This window comes from Cyprinodon variegatus, unplaced genomic scaffold (assembly GCF_000732505.1).
Source record: "Cyprinodon variegatus isolate N-32 unplaced genomic scaffold, C_variegatus-1.0 Scaffold420, whole genome shotgun sequence".
Classification (NCBI taxonomy): Eukaryota; Metazoa; Chordata; class Actinopteri; order Cyprinodontiformes; family Cyprinodontidae; genus Cyprinodon; species Cyprinodon variegatus.
This window is the reverse complement of record NW_015150873.1, coordinates 142,242-159,742: the sequence shown is the minus strand read 5'-3', so window position 1 is coordinate 159,742 and position 17,501 is coordinate 142,242. Positions and strand designations below refer to the sequence as shown.

Genomic DNA, 17,501 nt, shown 5'->3' with positions numbered 1-17,501 from the left:
CGGCAAAAGTTTAATTTATCAGCTGGCTCCCTTGGTCGCTTAACATACGTCACGCACTCCGTTGCTCTTATTGGTTGTAGGTCTATCCAATTGAGTGCAGAGGCATTTTCTTTCCTGGTTCATTCAAAACACGCCCCATAATCACAGCTCTATGGAGCAGTATCAGACTCATATTCTGACTAGAACTGAGTAGGACTACATCAGGCTAGCAAAAAAACGCACTGATGTGGAAGTTTGAAGCATTAATATATATATGGTGCAGATGTGCAGTATTTTTGGTTTGGTGTTATCAGTGTGATGCAGCGACTGTGATATGATAGAGATTTTTTTTTTTTTCAACAGTTCAGCAGGCTGATGGTAGTGGGGAAGAAACTATTGCAGAATCTGCTGGAGCTGCATCAGATACTTAGAAGTCTCTTCCCAGAGGGCAGAGGAGAAAACAGCCCACGGTGGGGATGTGAGGATCATTGATCATGTTACGGGCTCAGGACATACAGCGCTGGGATGAAATGTCTTTAATGGAGGGAAGAGGAGCCTTGATGATCCTCTCTGCTTTCTCACAACTCTTCCAGTCTGAGGCGCTGCAGCCTCCACACCACACAGTGAGACAGCTGAACAGAAATCTCTCTATGGTGCTTCTGTAGCGGGTCATGAGGACGTGTGGAGGCAGGTAGGCTATCCTCATCCTCAGCAGGAAGTACTAGCACTTTTGTGTATTAAAATGTTTATCATTATAAACTAAATAAGACCAGAAGAAAACATCTGTGCAATGCAATAAACCAAAATATATGGAAAGTCTAAAAAAAAAAAAACCTTTCCTGATTTAAACATATTCTTTCCAAACAGCATAAAAGCTGCATATGTCCTCTGAGATTGAAGCATGGCATGGTGGCTAAGGAAAGTTTAAAATGGATTTTTTAAAATAAGAAATACTTCAAACATAAAAGTTATGGTCAGCTGACTGTTATTCCCCAGACAACAGCAACCTTCCCGTCCTGCTGTGGTTTTCCATAATGTGTCTACATCTCCCCTTTGTAAGCCAAAATGCTTGAAAATGGTAGCATTTCAATGACGGACAGAGAGACAGGCTGCAAGGGGTCTCTCTTCATCATGTGGTGCTTTAAGGCTCAGTGACTCATTCAGGGGTGCACTTTTCAAAGTTCCCAAGCCAAAAGAAATGTAAGACAGTATTTAAAAAAGAAAAGTTTTCTTTTAAAAACAGCATGGGGTCGTCCAGACATCACATTGCTTATTAAAGAGACTGTTTCTGTGTCCCAGAGGTCAATGTGTTTTGGTTTAAAATGTATCCAGCAGTCTAAAAGAAAAAAAAACAAGAGCTTACAGGGCTGATGGCTAAACCTTGGAGAGCCGTTTCATTCAAAATTAAATAATAAATACTCCTATTGATAAATTCCATCCATCCATTTTCTGTCACATTTATCCGAAGCAGGGTCGCGAGGGGTGCTGGTTCCCATCTCCAGCTGTCTACAGGCGAGAGGCAGGGTACACCCTAGACAGGTCGCCAGTCGATCGCAGGGCAACACAGAGACAAACAGGAAAAACAACCATTCACACACACTCACACACTCGTTCTGCCATCGTAGTGAGGACCTTGCAAATTGTGCAACAAAAAAAATGCTATTTGATAATGAAAAACTTAAATCCTACATGAACCTCTGACAAACGAATAGATTTAACTTAAAATCTCCTGCAGTAAGAAAATATGTTCGACTTGAAGTAAAGTCCCCAATAATTTTACGGTAGCTCTCGAAAAGCCTCTACAGCTTTGTTCTCTTTAATGGTTATGCTTTCCAGCCGAATACGCTACACATCAAATTCAGGCTCTCACTTTAAAAGCATTTTCCGCTCCCATTTAAAGTTAATTCCAATTGTTTCCTGAAACAGCCTGACTTTTGCAAGACTACAGACTTCACTCTGCTCAATTTGTGCACAAGATTATGCAAAAATCCTAACATGAAATGTTTGAATCACAGTAACTTTAAGAAAAGTTCTGCTGAATACTTACAATTGTGGGAGCACTTAGTCATCATTGTAATGTTGAGGAAATCAAAGCAAATTGGACATCGCAGCAGGGTGTCAATATTCTGTGAAAAAAAAAAAGTCAAAGTAGCAAAAATGTCAAAATTATACTGACATAAAAAAGTGTTAAGCAATGATGTAAAAGACATGTATATTGATCGTGCTCATTATAGATTAATGGAAATCGGATTCTGGATTTATGTAAAGTTTTCAGCAACACAACATAGTTCCCTCACGCTTTACCATTCTTTTTTACTCAAGTTCATCACAATAAAGAAAACAGTTTAGTTATGCTTAACATCAACAGGGAAAAAAAATGAATAAATAATCAGACATTTTATTATTTATCAGCCAATCAACAGACATAGAGGAGTGAGGTTAACCAGCTCTGTTCCTTCACTGGTTATTGGTTTGGTGCATCTTAAATGTCTGTAAAAACATACTTTGGCTGATGGCTCAATAATTATTGTTATCCTTAAAATAATTGTTTGAAATGTTTTTAATAAACAAAAAACAGGTTTGTGACACTAGAATAGCCTTTATTAGAATGAGCTAAAGTCACCAATGGATATTTCAAATCCCCTAAACCTAGCCTTACCCTAATCATGTCAATTATTTTAGTATTTGATTACCGGTAATCTAGTTATTATTAATCTAATTCATTTGAAAAGATCCCACGCATATAAAAAGGCAAACCTTGCTAAACAAGTGTTTCACAAAAAAAGACAAAAAGATGCACATCTTAATTGTACTGTAAAGGACAAAAAAAAGACAAAAAAACAAAAAACAAAACTTGATTCTCATTTCTCATATTAAATGCACATAGATATACATATATATATATATATATTAGGGCTGCAACAAACGATTATTTTGCAAATCGATTAATCTCTCGATCATTTTTTCCGAGGAATCGATTAATAATTCAGTTTATGTCCAGTTATATAACATGAATGCTGGTCTGAAGCTGGATCAAAATCAACCAAAATAGTGTTCTTAAATCCAGCATTTCCCATGCTGTCATTATAATGGGGGATGGGGTGGGGGGACCTGCTCTTCAACACCCAAAATTAATCTCTATGTAGATCAAGCGTGATCGAGCTTACATGAAGACCATCTTGCAGACTTTAAGCAGCTTGAATGCACAGGACGTTTGGGAGTCCTAGGTTTTATACACCAAGGCCAGGAAGATGCAGTCAAAAGTTATATAATTTTTAGGTAACCAGGATTTTTGTAACAGCTTTACTGAAATTTGGGCCACTTTTTCATGAGCGTATCGTCCCTTTGAATGACGTCTGGCTTCTCTCCCACAGGGCTCTGTCCAGCGCTTTTTAGTAAACCTGCTAGCTATGTTGAACGTTTTTAAAGTAACACTGAAGTTAGGTTGACAAGCTAAGTTTTAATGAACATTATGGCCAGATAAGGTACTTTTAAAAACATTTTCCTCCTTCTTTGCACTTACATGCGAGAAAGTGCTATAAAATCATGAATTCTACACCCTTCAGACTAACCAGTCGGTACTTGCAGTCAAGTTAACACATGGGCTTCCGTCCCACCAGTAGACAGAGAGCAACCTTTGAAGGCAGGGATGAAGTGTCCAGGTTCAAAAGGATTCCCAAACATCTGATCCCCCAAAGCACCGGTGTGTAGCTGCAGCTGCATGTGGATCAGTGCCACTGGGTCACTCTGATCATTTCTTTTTTAAGGTGAGGTATGCACAATATGTTTCCTGTCAATTAAATTTGTCAAACAAATCCCAGGGTTCCTACAACATAAGGCTAGTTAAATTTCAGACTTTTTTTTTTGTCCCTTGAAATAAAATTTTAAAACCAACTTTACAATAAATAAAAGAAAACCTGGTTTCGACAAATTTAACCTGATGCGTATTTTAATATAAACCATTACTTTTAGGTCCAGTAGAAATTTTTACAATTTTGAAAAACTTTCCATATAGCAAGAAAGCTAAAAACAGACAACAGATATATTTTTAACAACTAATGAATGGAATTCACAAACTTTGTTTTGATCCCTATTCAGAGTCCATAATAGCTCTGCTTTCATTGCAGGCGTACCGCCAAACATTATCTGGAGATTTGATGCTGCTGGTGCTTTTTTGATGTCTGAGAAGCTGTAGAGGCTTTGCAGAGACAAGGGTGGAATAGAACTGAGAAATAGCTGCTGCTTCTCTGGAATACAGTGCTAGTTCAAATTTTTTTATTTTCTTTAGTCCATTTTTTTTTATATTCTTTTTTGTTTCAGCATTTTTTATTTTATTTTATTTTTTCTTACTTGCTTTGATTCTGTTTTATTTTCCTATATTTTAATCATGTAAAGCACTTTGCATTGCCTTTGTACTGAATTATGCTATACAAATAAATTTACCTTGCCTTGCATTATTTTTATATTGAAGAATTCAACGCCTTTTAAGGCTTTTTAAGGATCTGCAGGAAAACAAAGTTTCACAGACAATTAACCCTCAGATGTGACACCTTTAGTACTAGGACTGTCCCTATATAACTTTTTTAATTTCAGATAGTTCAGCTTTAAGCATTAACCAATACCAATATTGACGACATATGATATTAGCATTTATCAGACATACTTTCATTATCTATTTTATAGTGTGGAAAGATAGAAAAAGCACGATCAGTGATAGATCTCATAGACAACAATACTTAACATCAAGTAAATAAACTTTAAACAAAGGTGGATTGAGCATGTCAACAACTATAATAATTTACTTAAATCCTCTAAATACTCCTTTAAGGGCATTGCTTTTACATGGTGGGAGAATTGCTATAAAAGTGATTATAATGATTATAATATTTAGGAAAAAATCTACATTACAATTGTTCTGTTATCCTCAACAAATTGAATTTGACTGCTTTGCCTAAAAGCTTGGGTTAAACTAAACTTTATTTAGATGAATCTGAATCTTAGGTGACTGTTTTATTGGGATCAACAGACCTGCTCTGAATCGGATTCCTTACTACTCTTTTTCCCTCATTGTGCATCATCTGTTACTTGTTTTCTAACAATAACTTTTTATTAGATTTGATGCTGTTTTTAAAAAGCCGCAGGGTTCAAGCATACCGGAGTTGTGACGTTTGTCAACATTTACGCTGTAAAACCAAAAATGAGCATGTTCTAACTGTAAAGCTAGCTAGGTTTAGTTATAGAAGTAAAACTATCATTTCAAACCGTGTTTTGATCGGAGGTTTACGTTTGTTGTTTATAAACCTGACGCTCTGGGGATATATAGCTATAGCTGTTTTTAAAATCAAAGCACGGACATTTCTGGACAATCAATGGAGTTGGCTTACTTTTAAACACGCAAGGTTGGGCGGTAAATCCTCTTCGATGTGCTGGGCCATGTTTTTCAGAGAAATGGCAAATGCCTAAGGATAGATAGAAGGATTCCACTTTTGTTTCTGAATTAAATAAGCTCCCGCTCGGACTGACGTCACTCAACTTCTTCTTCTTCTTGTGAGGTTTTATGGTGGTTGGCAAACTAGTTAAAAGTGCATTACTGACACCAACTGATAAGGAGTTTAACAAGGAAACAAGACTCACCCCCAGAAAAAAAAAAATAATTAAAATAAAAAATGTTTACCGTAACCCAACACAATAAACTACCAGTTTTAGTTTGTGAGGCAGAAACCCTGTCTACTTTTAAGACTAGGCTTAAAACTTTCCTTTTTGATAAAGCTTATTATAAGCCTTATAGTTAGAGTGGCTCAGGTTATCCTGAGCTATCTCTATTGTTATGCTGCTATAGGCTTAGACTTCTGGAGGACATAGGGACCCCAATTTCATCATTTTGCTTCATTCTATCTCTATTCTTTCAATCTGCAAAATCTGTTAGTTTAATCTCTAACGTTCTGCTCTCTCTGCCTTTTCTCATAGTAGCTTTGCCTCGTCTGTTCCTGTTTGGCTGTGACACCTTCCTGGAGAGATATATCAGCTGTGCTGCTGCCATCAACACCTTTGTTTATAGATGTTGAAGAACGGCCTGTTTTTCCAGTGTAGTCCTGTTTCTCTGACTGTGACTGGCTGGATGTGCTCTCTTCTTCCTCTGACATGGAAGTTGGCTTGGAGCTCATCTGCCTGGCTGTGTGTTTCCTGGATGGAGCCGCCTTTTACAGCTGCTTTTTGTATGTCTGCTTCTGTCTCCTTGAACCCCAGTCGGCCTCAGCAGAGTAGCACATTCTCTACAGTGCTACTGTAGAGAATGTGCTACTGATAAACATGTCCAACTCCATATTTCTCCTCATTAGGCCTTGTCTAACCTATGATGGTGAATTCATTCAAATGCATACACATTTTACTGTTTATTAGCAGGTTATACAGTGTAGTATAATCAACACATTATCTCAATATTTTACTCATATATTTAGAAAAACGTAAACTTATTCTTTTTATAAATTTTTTTGACATTTTTTAATAAAACAACTGTGAACAGCTAAGTAAAATTTGAGTATTATATTAGACTAAAAAGAAACAGTTTTAACAGGAGTCTTATACTGGACCGTGGTACGATCTAAAGACTTCCATAAAAGACTGTTGAGGTGCTGGTTTTCTAGTGAACAACCACTGCCACTCTACATTGGGAGCAAAAACTACAAGATGATTTTTTTTTGTCTGTTTTTTGCTGGATTACTGTTCAGTTTTAAGATATTATTTGGAAGGAAAGTGGAAGGAAAAAACACTGAATGAAAATATGCAACTTTAAGTAGCTCAAAAAGCACAAACTGAAGGATAGCCATGTTATCTAATGCTGTTGGTCAACTGTTTTTTTGTCAAATCCAAAGTCAGTGCACAAACAATAAATTTCAGGACATCCGGGCCAGATCTGGATTCAAGCTAGCTTTTTTACCTGATGTCTGATAAGGCAACTGCTATTTGAGTGGCGGCTTAGTGGTTAGGGCATTGTGCTTGGAATCCAGAGGTTCTGAGTTCAAGCCCCACTACCACAGCCTGCCACTCTGGGTCCCTGAACAAGACCCTTAAACCCACACTGCTCCCTGGGCGCCACACAATGGCAGCCCACTGCTCCCTATGGGAATGGGTTAAATGCAGAACTTTAATTTTGTTGCTCTGTACTTGTAGCAGTGTAATGAAAATACAAGCTGAAAAAGGGCACATGTTTCTCGTTATTCTGGTGCTAGAAAAAAAAAAAAACTAACATTATAAGAATCTGATATTTATCTTTCTAATTAAGGCTTCTTCTCGATCTAAAAGACAACTCAAGGTAAGAGATAGATAATAATAATAAACTCATTTAATATACTAATGACATAAACTGTTTGCAAAACTGGCAATAAAATCCCAGAGTGATGAAAGAACCATCATCATCTTGGTAATCTAACATTTCCCTGTGTTATTGACACAAATAACTGTGGTTTACATTGCCTAATATTTGCATTTAAGGGACAGTATCGTTCTGTCTGTCTGTCTGTCTGTCTGTCTGTCTGTCTGTCTGTCTGTCTGTCTGTCTGTCTGTCTTAGCATTTCTAATTAAACACCACTTTTGAAACACTGACCTAAGATAACCTGAAGCTCGAAAAGGTGTGCTATGAAAAAGGTAAAGTTTACAACTCATTGCTGAACTGCTGTAACTCTAATCAAGTCTCTGCATACTGTAAACATCATATTTGCACTACCAACATGGCTGTTTGTTTCATAATCCCTTAATCCATAATTCCATAATCCCTAAATTGAACTCAACTCAATGTTCTACTGCATTTTGCACCATATTCATCTACTTTGCACTGCATCAAACCTTTCTATATCAATGCCTTTTGCACCATGACTTTATACAGTTTTTTTCTTTTGTCGTACACTGGCTACATTCCAATCACTGCTGCACTTTATAAATGGTAATGCTCATTTCACTGCTGTAAGCTTATCATTAAGTGTTGAAAAGCTGTATGCATTGAAATGTTGTTTTGTAGTCACTCTGTCTATCCAAGATCACAATAAAGTTTGTCTAAGTCTCTAAATCTGATTGTCTCTTAGTGTTTAGTACAAAGTGCCATATTGCCTAGTGATATATAGCACTGGAAAATATAATGAACTTATGCCCATAAAATTAATACAGTTTTAAAATATCAGTAAGAGGAGTTTGCAGAGAAGTGGTCAAAGGTTTTTACTTTCTAAGTACCAAGCCATCAGATAAAATGCTAACGCTGACAATGAACCTCCTGTATTGGTTCATTGGCTTTCCTAATTAGATGTGAAAAAAAGAGCTGATGTAGTGCAGCTGCTTCCAGACGCCTTTTTAGACCTAACAGACTCTGGTTTCATTGATCATGTATCCTTAACAAGGCACATAGACCTCCTCTGTTGGATGTTTGTCGACAATTGTTCTTATAATTTGTTGAATTTAAAGTGTTTTTAAAATGGTGTTTTTTGTTCTTTTTAGGCCTGATCAATAAAATATTGTGCATCTTAAAACACAGTTTTAACACACAAAAACTTTTTTTGAGTGTTTGCCTTCATCAATATGCAGATCTTATTCTAATGACCAGAACATCCAAAATTATGGGAAGGGATGATATGCAAATGTCAATATTTCACATGTGAACAGCAATCTGAAACTTAACTGTGGCTGCAGCTTTTGCATTTTTTTTTTTTTTTTTTTTTTGTGGCACTTTTGGAAGTAAAGTGCAAGTTCATACACAAAACATTCTATTGTAATTGTGGCCACAAAGAAGACACTGATAAAGTGCCAGATGATGAAGAGAGATTTTGTGTTTATATAAATATATTTGGGTCATCAGAAACAACAATATTGGAATAGTATTATATGGGAAGGTGTACATGTCTATTTATGGCAAGCGGATGTATTATGTCTCATTAAGTTATTGTGGGCCTACTTTGTCTGGCAGTTAATTGGTTCAAGTGGCAGTTAAGATGAGTTTGTGGAGGTAAATCCAGCTGTTTAGAGTGTAATCTGCTGTAAACCTGGCAATGGCGCCTTCTCTTGTTGCTGGGCAACTGATAGGCCGATGGGTGGAGAGATCAATCAACAAACAAAGACAACTTTTTCATGATTTATGATATTTTATCTTATCATTTAAATAGTTATCATTGTATTTCCTTTTACCATTGTTCGTAGCCCTTTGAGGCTACCTATGTAAAGTGAACTAAAAATCCTGTGTATTATTATAATTGTTATTTTATTTAAGTAGTTATTTTTATTATTATTATTTCCAAATAAATGTCTCAGAATCTTATCTTTGTATAATGGCCACTCTCAAAGGGTCACACAATATGCTTGATTCAAAAGGGCATAACCAAGCTTGTTTGTAAAGTAAACTATAACAACAACCAAAAAATAAGCAATTGATTTTATTTTATTTTTGACCATGGCTATAAAAAGAGCCTTTAAAATGGCTTTCTTATGGTGGCTGAAATCATATAAAATGCATTGGATGAAATGAATTCAATTTAACATGAGGCTGTATACCTGTAATACATTTAACTATTACCTTTCATGGCTTTGACTTTCCATTCAAGCAGAAGTCATTCATCCTCAGAGCTACACTGCTTTTGCAATTCTGGCAGCAGACAGTAATATGCCTGCAGCACCCCTGAACCAATTATTTAGCCTTCAGGGAGAAACATGAAATAATTTTCACTGACCATTTGTACAACTGTTATACATTTGATGGAGCATAAGGTAGTAAAAAGGGTAAACTGATGCAGCTAATTAATTGTTTTATTTTATACTAAATGGACATATATTATTATTATTATTATTATTATTATTATTATTATTATTATTATTATTATTATTATTATTATTATTATTATTATTATTATTATTATATATCTATACTGGCCACTTCAAAGGTAATGCAAGACAATATTAATTTTCCAAAATAAGAGTAGCTTCCACGTCTTGATCTGGGAAGTTTCAAGTTATGTTAAACTAAATGGCCTGTGTTCTTTATCTAATTATGTCTATCTTTTTAAACAATACTTTGTTTTTAAAGTGCATTATATGTTTTGAATTTAATTTCAGTTTTGTTTGTTTTTTGGGGGGTTTGTTTTGTTTTTGTTTTTTCTGACCCCTTATTTTTCTCTAAAACACTTTCACTTATCCTGTCTGCGGATGGGGCAATGCAAATAAAGCTGCCTTATCAGACCATAAAGTATAAAAACCCTTTATAATCTGAGAAGAAACAGACTGAACTAGTAGACTATATTCAAATTTATTGCATTAGTAATCCACAAAGGAACATTTAATGTTATCTTGTGGTTCAGACTTCAGAACATCAAATTATAGGGGTTTACAGAGAGTGCTTTCTTTCTGAAATCACTGCAATCATCTGGTTTATTGCCACAGACTGCCTGAGTCCCTGAGCAAGACCCTTAGCCCCATATGGCTCTCCAGGCACAGTAGGCTGTCATCTGCTTCACAAGGATGGTATGTAAAAACTGTGATGACAAATGAAAGATTATTGTTTTTCAACTCCTAACTAGAAAAAGTTGACAAATAATGAAGGAATGAATCCTAAACCTAAATCCTAAATCCTAAAATGAATCCTGATTTTTTTTTTACTTGCTCTAATTTGTGCAGGTTAATTGAAAAAGAGGCAAGCAACCCCAAAAATTTAAAAGATATAGTATATGATATAAAAAGTTTGTATGGCTGGATATGATATGATATATTCCATAAGGAAGAGTGGTTTGTCTATTTAAGCCTGCATCTCTAATTTTCACCCATCTCTATGTCTTTTGAAAAGAACTGGAATAGAAAATCAAAAGAATAGTTTGTTTTCAAACATTAAACATGAATTATGAAGAAATGCAAATAGCATAGAAGCAGCAATAAAACTGCTTTGGTGCAGGTGGTTTAAGCTGGAGTCAGACCAACATCTGTCCATTTTCAGAAGTCCGTAGAGACACACTGATGGGTTTTGACAACAGGAGTGTTTATTGGATACTCAGCCAAGCAGACTATATTACCTCGATGACATATTACATCAAATGCCTGTGGGATTAGACTACGGGTTTCAGAGTTACTGGTATTTTGTTACAGAGTAAACCACTTCCAGGTAATAATGGTTAACTCTGCTCAGTCCAAGTTTCTTTACAACCCTGATCCTCTTCTGTTTACCTGATGTTGAAGATTCATTAAATCTTATTATGCATTTTGTTAAGAGTCAGTCACTAAATTTTCCAGGATTTCTTCTTCTGCAAATGTGGAAAAAGATTACCATTAAGCAGATCAGTGAATGTCTGATTGGAGAATGCACTTTCTAAAAATAAAAGTAAGGGGAATCCTTTATTGTTTGGAAGTTGGAAGCTAAGCCCGACAAAGGAAAACTTAAAGAGTATTTAATCTCGTCTGGATTGACTTGTTTTTGGCTACTTTCTGTTTCAATCCCCCCCAAAATGTTACTAGACAATATAACGTTGCAGGCAAACTTTTAAATAAATTACACAAACACCAATGTGTTTTATATTTTTGTACAAAAAAACAAAAGACATATAAATAAAAGGATCACATTTTATTTGTCTTATATTCTTTAACATATATAAACAACTCGTCTGCCTGGCTGTGTGCGTCCTGTAGAGCTGCTTAACAGTTACCTTTTGTATCTCAGCTTCTTTCGTTATGTCCCCTTCTGTCTCCTTGAACCCTGTCGGCCTCGGCAGATGGCCACTCACACCGAACCTGGTTCTGCTGGAGGTTTCTTCCTGTTAAAAGGAGTTTTTCCTCTCCACTGTCGCTACAAGCATGTTTGGTGTGAGGGATGCAGAGGGTAAAAAAGTCGATGCAATCAACTGGTTTTCCTTAGATGGCAAACTTTGAACCAATCTGACTATATGATCTTGTTGAATTTTTCTCTGTAAAGTGCCTTCAGATGAACTTGTGAATTGGCAATATATAAATAAACTGAATTGAAATAAGACTTTAAAAACTTTGCTAAGGTTTCTACACCAAAAAAAAGAATTTCAAAGTTGAATAAACAAAGAACCTTTCATATTAACTATATACCATAGACTATTTTCTGCAAGAGGGAACTACCTTTTTACCTAACTAGTTGCAGCAATATCTGTAATCATTTTTGGTAAGGGAAATAATTCTGTTTAATCAAAATACAAGCAGGAACACGCTGCTAACATCTGCAAACATGGACTTTAAAAGCTAAAATATGGGAATGTCATGCTTCATAGTCTCCTCATAATTTGATAGTTGAGTTTGCTTGACAAGGTCTCTCAGTGCAGTACTGTGCATGGCCTTATCAGTGGTATGCTGTTGTTTCCTCCTGACTGGTGTTTCTGTATCTAATGAGACCCTTAGCACTGAGTCATCTAGCCCTGTGTTGGCCAGTGCACAAGGCCAAACCTGTCTGGCATATTAACAATGGTGGCCGCCGTGGAGAATTAGAAAAAAATAGATGAAGCCCAAGGTAAGAAATACCAGCATTGTATCCTAGTGCTTTAAGATGTTGAAAACTGACAACTGCTTGAGGTTTTTTTATTCAAATGTGGCTTTTTATCTATAGTCATATTTAATACTACAGTATATGCATTCTGATGAGGCTTGTTTGTCGGATCAAAAGTACCAATTGTAAATAGAAACATACACATATCCTTAGAAATATCCTCAGAAATATCCTTAGACGTATCCTAACACAAACAAGATCATATTAAGACCACTGATGACAATCAAACAGACCATCCACCCTTTTCATCAATTAAACTGACACAGGCAGCACTTTGTGTAAATAATAAATGGTATATTTCAAGTATAATTTGTCCTCACAGAATTTTCTTTTATAAGAGCTCCAATTTCTCCTTTGAGAGTTTTACTTATTTGCTTACTTATGCTTTTCTTATTTGTATTAAATTTTACCTTTTCATTAAGTGTAAACAGGAACAAATTTTAACAGAAACAAAGGCTGGAAAATACAAATATGTGTGATTCATTTATGCAATGTGCTTAAATTAGGAAAGTGAGTTAATGAAACAAATTACATTTTCAAGGATACTTTATTTTATTTAAAGGAAAAGTCCGGTCAGCAAGGAAGAGCCAATGGATCATTATCTATACCTAAAACTAATACATTCATGGTGATTTCATGAATTTAGCGTTAATCATAAAAAATAAAATAAAAACAATATTTTTCGTTGTGATCACTGAGTCCGGGATAGGCAATTTTTGCCCAAATATAATAACACCTCACTCCTGACATCTTCCTGCAGTAAAGTCACGGTGCGGTAAGCCTAGCGCCTTTCTCCCCGCTTTACAAGCAAAATCAATACAGTAGGAACTACTGGAAAAGCCTGCAATCAACAACAGTTATTTAAGATTTTGAGAGGACTTAACCATTGAAGTTCATGAGAACTATAGTGACAATACCCATGTGTATTAAAGTGACAATACCCATGTGTATGGCAGTTGGATGTTGTAATACATTGAGTAACAGGAAAAAAACATTAGTTATTTCACCTTTCCAGTTCATGATCCACCACCGAGGGGTTTGTTGTTGGATTGCCAACTTGAAGAAGGGGGATTTGCCTGAAAAAACATGTAATATGTAGCCAACATTTAGAAGAAGAATGTTTTCAAGATGACTTAGATAATAGCACATTGCAACAAACACCAGATACAGCACTGGGACTTGCTCAACAGCCGATACCGCACCGTGACGCCACAAGGTGCGGTAGAAGGAGCCACAGTCCGGTAGGTGGCAGTAGTGTTCTTTGACAAAAATGAATGTCTCCAGTAAAGCACATTCAAATGAAAATTACTCTTAATTAAAAAAGCTTATTTTTTATTGAACAGTATGTAATAATTTCACATTTAAAGTACTTCCAGAAGTTTGAATTGTAAATATGTCCTTTTTCTTGATTTCCCTGTTTCATACGACACATGACATGCTTCTGTCTTGCAATCTGCAGCCAGATACACTTGAAGGTGGTGGCCAATGGTGGCCAGGGGGATAAAGTCGAGGACAGGGAGCAGTAAAGATGTGTAAACCCTAACCTTTATTTACAGGCAGCCCACAAATATTATTTTTGTTCCCACCAGTCACCTATGCTGTCAATATTTCACTTCCATATTTTTTTTCTGTCACTCTGAAGTTGCATTGTATAAATAATAATTGTATTGATTTCCTTGGTAGTATGTGTGCAATCTTGTCAAATCTTGGCTGTCACTCCTGTAGATAAATTCTATCACCACTTTCTTATACTTGTATTCCGTTGAAATGAGTATGGTAATCATATCTAAAAGGAGGTACATTTCAATGGTCCTCTGCCACAGTGACAAAACATCTAAACATTCTGACTTGCAGTGCTCACACAAAGCCAAAAGGATGATGCGTTTTGGAGGAACTGGCATTCTGTATGAGACAGAAACTTTGTTTTGATGCACAAAGAAACCGTTTTGGTACAAAGACAAGTTTCTGCTGATTAAACATCTTGTTGTGCTGAATCATCCAGGTTGTTTTTTGGAAAAGCACAGAGTGGTGACAACATCCAGTCTGTTTTAAAAGGTGCCGTAAAGAATTGAGAGTAATCTTGGCATTTTTGGCAAAAATGAACAGTTTTGGAAGAAATTAATCTTTCTGAAAGGAAAATATTGTGTTTTGCTAAATTATAAGACTGTTTTGACAAATGACATTTGAGTTTTGAGAATGTAATTTCTGTTTTAAGAAATGAGCTAAACCAACAGAGAAAAAACAACAGATAACCAGATAGATACAAGACTTATTCTAATATTTTTTAGTTAACAGAGACATGAAAAATATCAATTTTAAATGTAGCACAGAAACCCTCAGCCCCATTGGACTGAAATGATCTTGTCAGCAGCCATATCAGTGAATTCTGAGAAACTCTTACAGTTTTTGAATTTTTCTTTAATTGATCAAATATTTAAAGATCAGGGAAGTAAGAAGACCTTAAGTAGAGCAATATGCAGATTAAGTTCCTAATAAAAACAGCTGAGAAAAACACTACAGTACACATCTGGAATTCAATTATAATAATCAAATATTTATAATCATTATTCTGCATATCTTAAAACTTTACCTCAGTCCTGGTGAATAAAGATGCAATAATGTTACATCTTTTGTCTTGCTGTACATATGTTCTATGCAGCTTGGACACAATATCTGTAAATATGTCCGTTCATCGTATGGTGCTACAAACACCATAAAATTAGGATCATTTATTTTTTTGTGCGACTGAAAGTTTTCGCAACAGTGACAAAAACAAGCCAACTTGCCTGTGACTCAGTCACCTCATGCTTCATTTATTATTCATGCAGTATGAACAGTACCCTGTTGCACTCCTGCACTTCAAAGGTGCCGGCATTGTGGGATATGTCACAGAATTTGAAGCTTTCATCATCCTTCAGTGACCTTGAGAGTCTTATTGATAGAGTTCAGTTTAATGTATTGCCATAGCACATTTTCATGCATCCATTTGCAACAGCAAAAAAATTATGTTTTGTGAGTTAAGTATACAAAAATCTAACATTTGAACACACAAAAGAACACACATTTACAGATGTCAGTGCAGCATCTGGTGGGTTGCATTTGTACTCAGATCTTTGTCTTATACCCTGAGATTATATAATTTGAAAAAAATACCTCATTTTGAAAGTTTTGAAGAAATGCATATTGATCCAGAACCCGTCTAGACTATCATCTGGAGAAACTTTGCTTTGATCTAATGATGCCAAATACTTTTTAATGCTAGTCAAAAAGAAAGTTTAACAGAACTGATTTTAGTAGTGTAACTCTGACTGATTAAAAAGGGATTTACCATGAATGTTTCAAGGTTCATCACAAATCCTCGTGCGGTTTAAAGTGACTTAAAGTGTTTCATAGCTCATTATCCTGATGTGAATAAGATGAACAAAGAGGTGCTGAAGGCTCAAACAAAAGGTTATGGTCATTTTATCTTACTTTGTCTCTTAGAAAACCATAATGTGTTATCGGTGCGCTGGCCTTCATTTGTGCCTTAATTATATTGAAATATATTCCCAATTAAGCCACCAGAGAGGAGTTATGTAACTTATTTTTCCAAACAGCTGTATCTGATCAGCCTGATGAGGCAAATCTAATTTTAGACAAATAAAGGCAAGTTCTCTGAAACGAGATGGAGATGTTTTACTTGGTTTTTTATTTTTTTTTTTTTTTTATTGTTTTTCCTTACTTTAGTCTTTTTTTATAGAAAGCGTTCAATGAACCAGTTTAATTTGTTCTGAGCTTAAAATATATTCAAAATAAAATACCTATAAAATATAGTAAAAATTCTATTGTTTATCAAATTTTATAAGTTATACATAAACTTTAAACAAACATTTAAACAAATCTATATAATTGAGCGTTTATTCAGTCTGGCATAAAGCTGTTTAATGCACAAAAAAAGTCCCTGTTTAGATGCCATGTATTTTGTCTTAACTATAAATGTTATGGGTTTTTGTTTTCTATAGTGCTTTGTATTTCTGTTATTATGGACAGGTTGACTGCAAGAATAAATTGTTCTCTTGGTCAAATAAATGAATCTAAATTTGAAGACCTCCCTTCTGTAACTGCACTTTCTGTAAATCTCAAAAATACAGGCTGGGATTATTTCCAGACAAAAAAACAAAAAAACAAACAAACACATCCTTAATAGGATTACCCTGATTCAATGTTTGATTGTTTATTGTTGAAGCAGAAATCGAAGGAAGGAAGTTTAGTTGGCTCAAATTCAATCAATGCACAATTTGAATAGTTTGAATGGTTGGACACAGTGTGCTTAGAATAAGAGTTGGACAGTAACATTGCTGTAGTGCACTGATAACATGTAGGATGGAGCAACTTTCCCAATTACCAAAACCTATCATAGACTGTTGGTAGAAACTGGAGGGCTAAAAGCATGCACTTGAAATTAACAATGAAAAAGAACAGGAGCATATGTTAAAATGTCTGATTTCTGTCAAATATTTTGTTTTGGTTTTTTTGTTCTGCCTTTTATTTATCTCAGCTTTTTAACATGTCAATTCATTGCGCTCAATTAATTTAATTTCAGTCCTATTTTATAAATTAATATGTATTCTGCACTCATTAAAATGTATTTTTTGATAATATAACTATTGAAAATCAGTTTCCTTGTGAAACACCTGTCAGCATGTGGACAAAATTTCAAAACAGTAGCTTGTTTTACATGTTCCTGTTGAGCAGTGGTTTCTCAGGTGGAACAAATTGGATTTTGTTTACGCCCTGCTTTGCTGGCGTGAAGCTCATTCTGACGGACTAAAAAGCCAATCCCAAACTGAGATGTAATCAGCTAATTTATGCAAACCCTGTTGCAAAACTCAGGGTGTAACCATGACCACTTTACTTTAAAAAAAACAGAAAAAAATCTGTGAAGAGTACATTTGAGAACAACAAGCAGGTAAATACTGATGTTCATCAACACTTTACGTGTTGCAGTTTCTCCATCAT

General features: G+C 35.3%; 1 protein-coding gene and 1 long non-coding RNA gene across 3 annotated transcripts in view; one reads left to right on the top strand and one right to left on the bottom strand.

The window, feature by feature from the left end:
• rad18 (RAD18, E3 ubiquitin protein ligase) overlaps positions 1-5,509 on the bottom strand; it is a 49,901-nt gene extending 44,392 nt beyond the window's left edge. For both annotated transcript variants that reach the window (XM_015388337.1, XM_015388338.1), the window contains exons 1-2: positions 5,364-5,509; positions 2,027-2,105 (exon numbers count right to left, since the gene is read on the bottom strand). In XM_015388337.1, coding sequence (XP_015243823.1) covers positions 2,027-2,105; positions 5,364-5,414 — 130 coding nt within the window. In that variant the 5' untranslated portion in view covers positions 5,415-5,509. The remainder of the gene's footprint in view (positions 1-2,026; positions 2,106-5,363) is intronic.
• LOC107093341 overlaps positions 1-10,454 on the top strand; it is a 48,639-nt gene extending 38,185 nt beyond the window's left edge. The window contains exons 2-3 of the long non-coding RNA XR_001481616.1: positions 7,262-7,291; positions 10,394-10,454. This is a non-coding gene — a long non-coding RNA (uncharacterized LOC107093341). The remainder of the gene's footprint in view (positions 1-7,261; positions 7,292-10,393) is intronic.
• Positions 10,455-17,501: the final 7,047 nt, after the last annotated feature.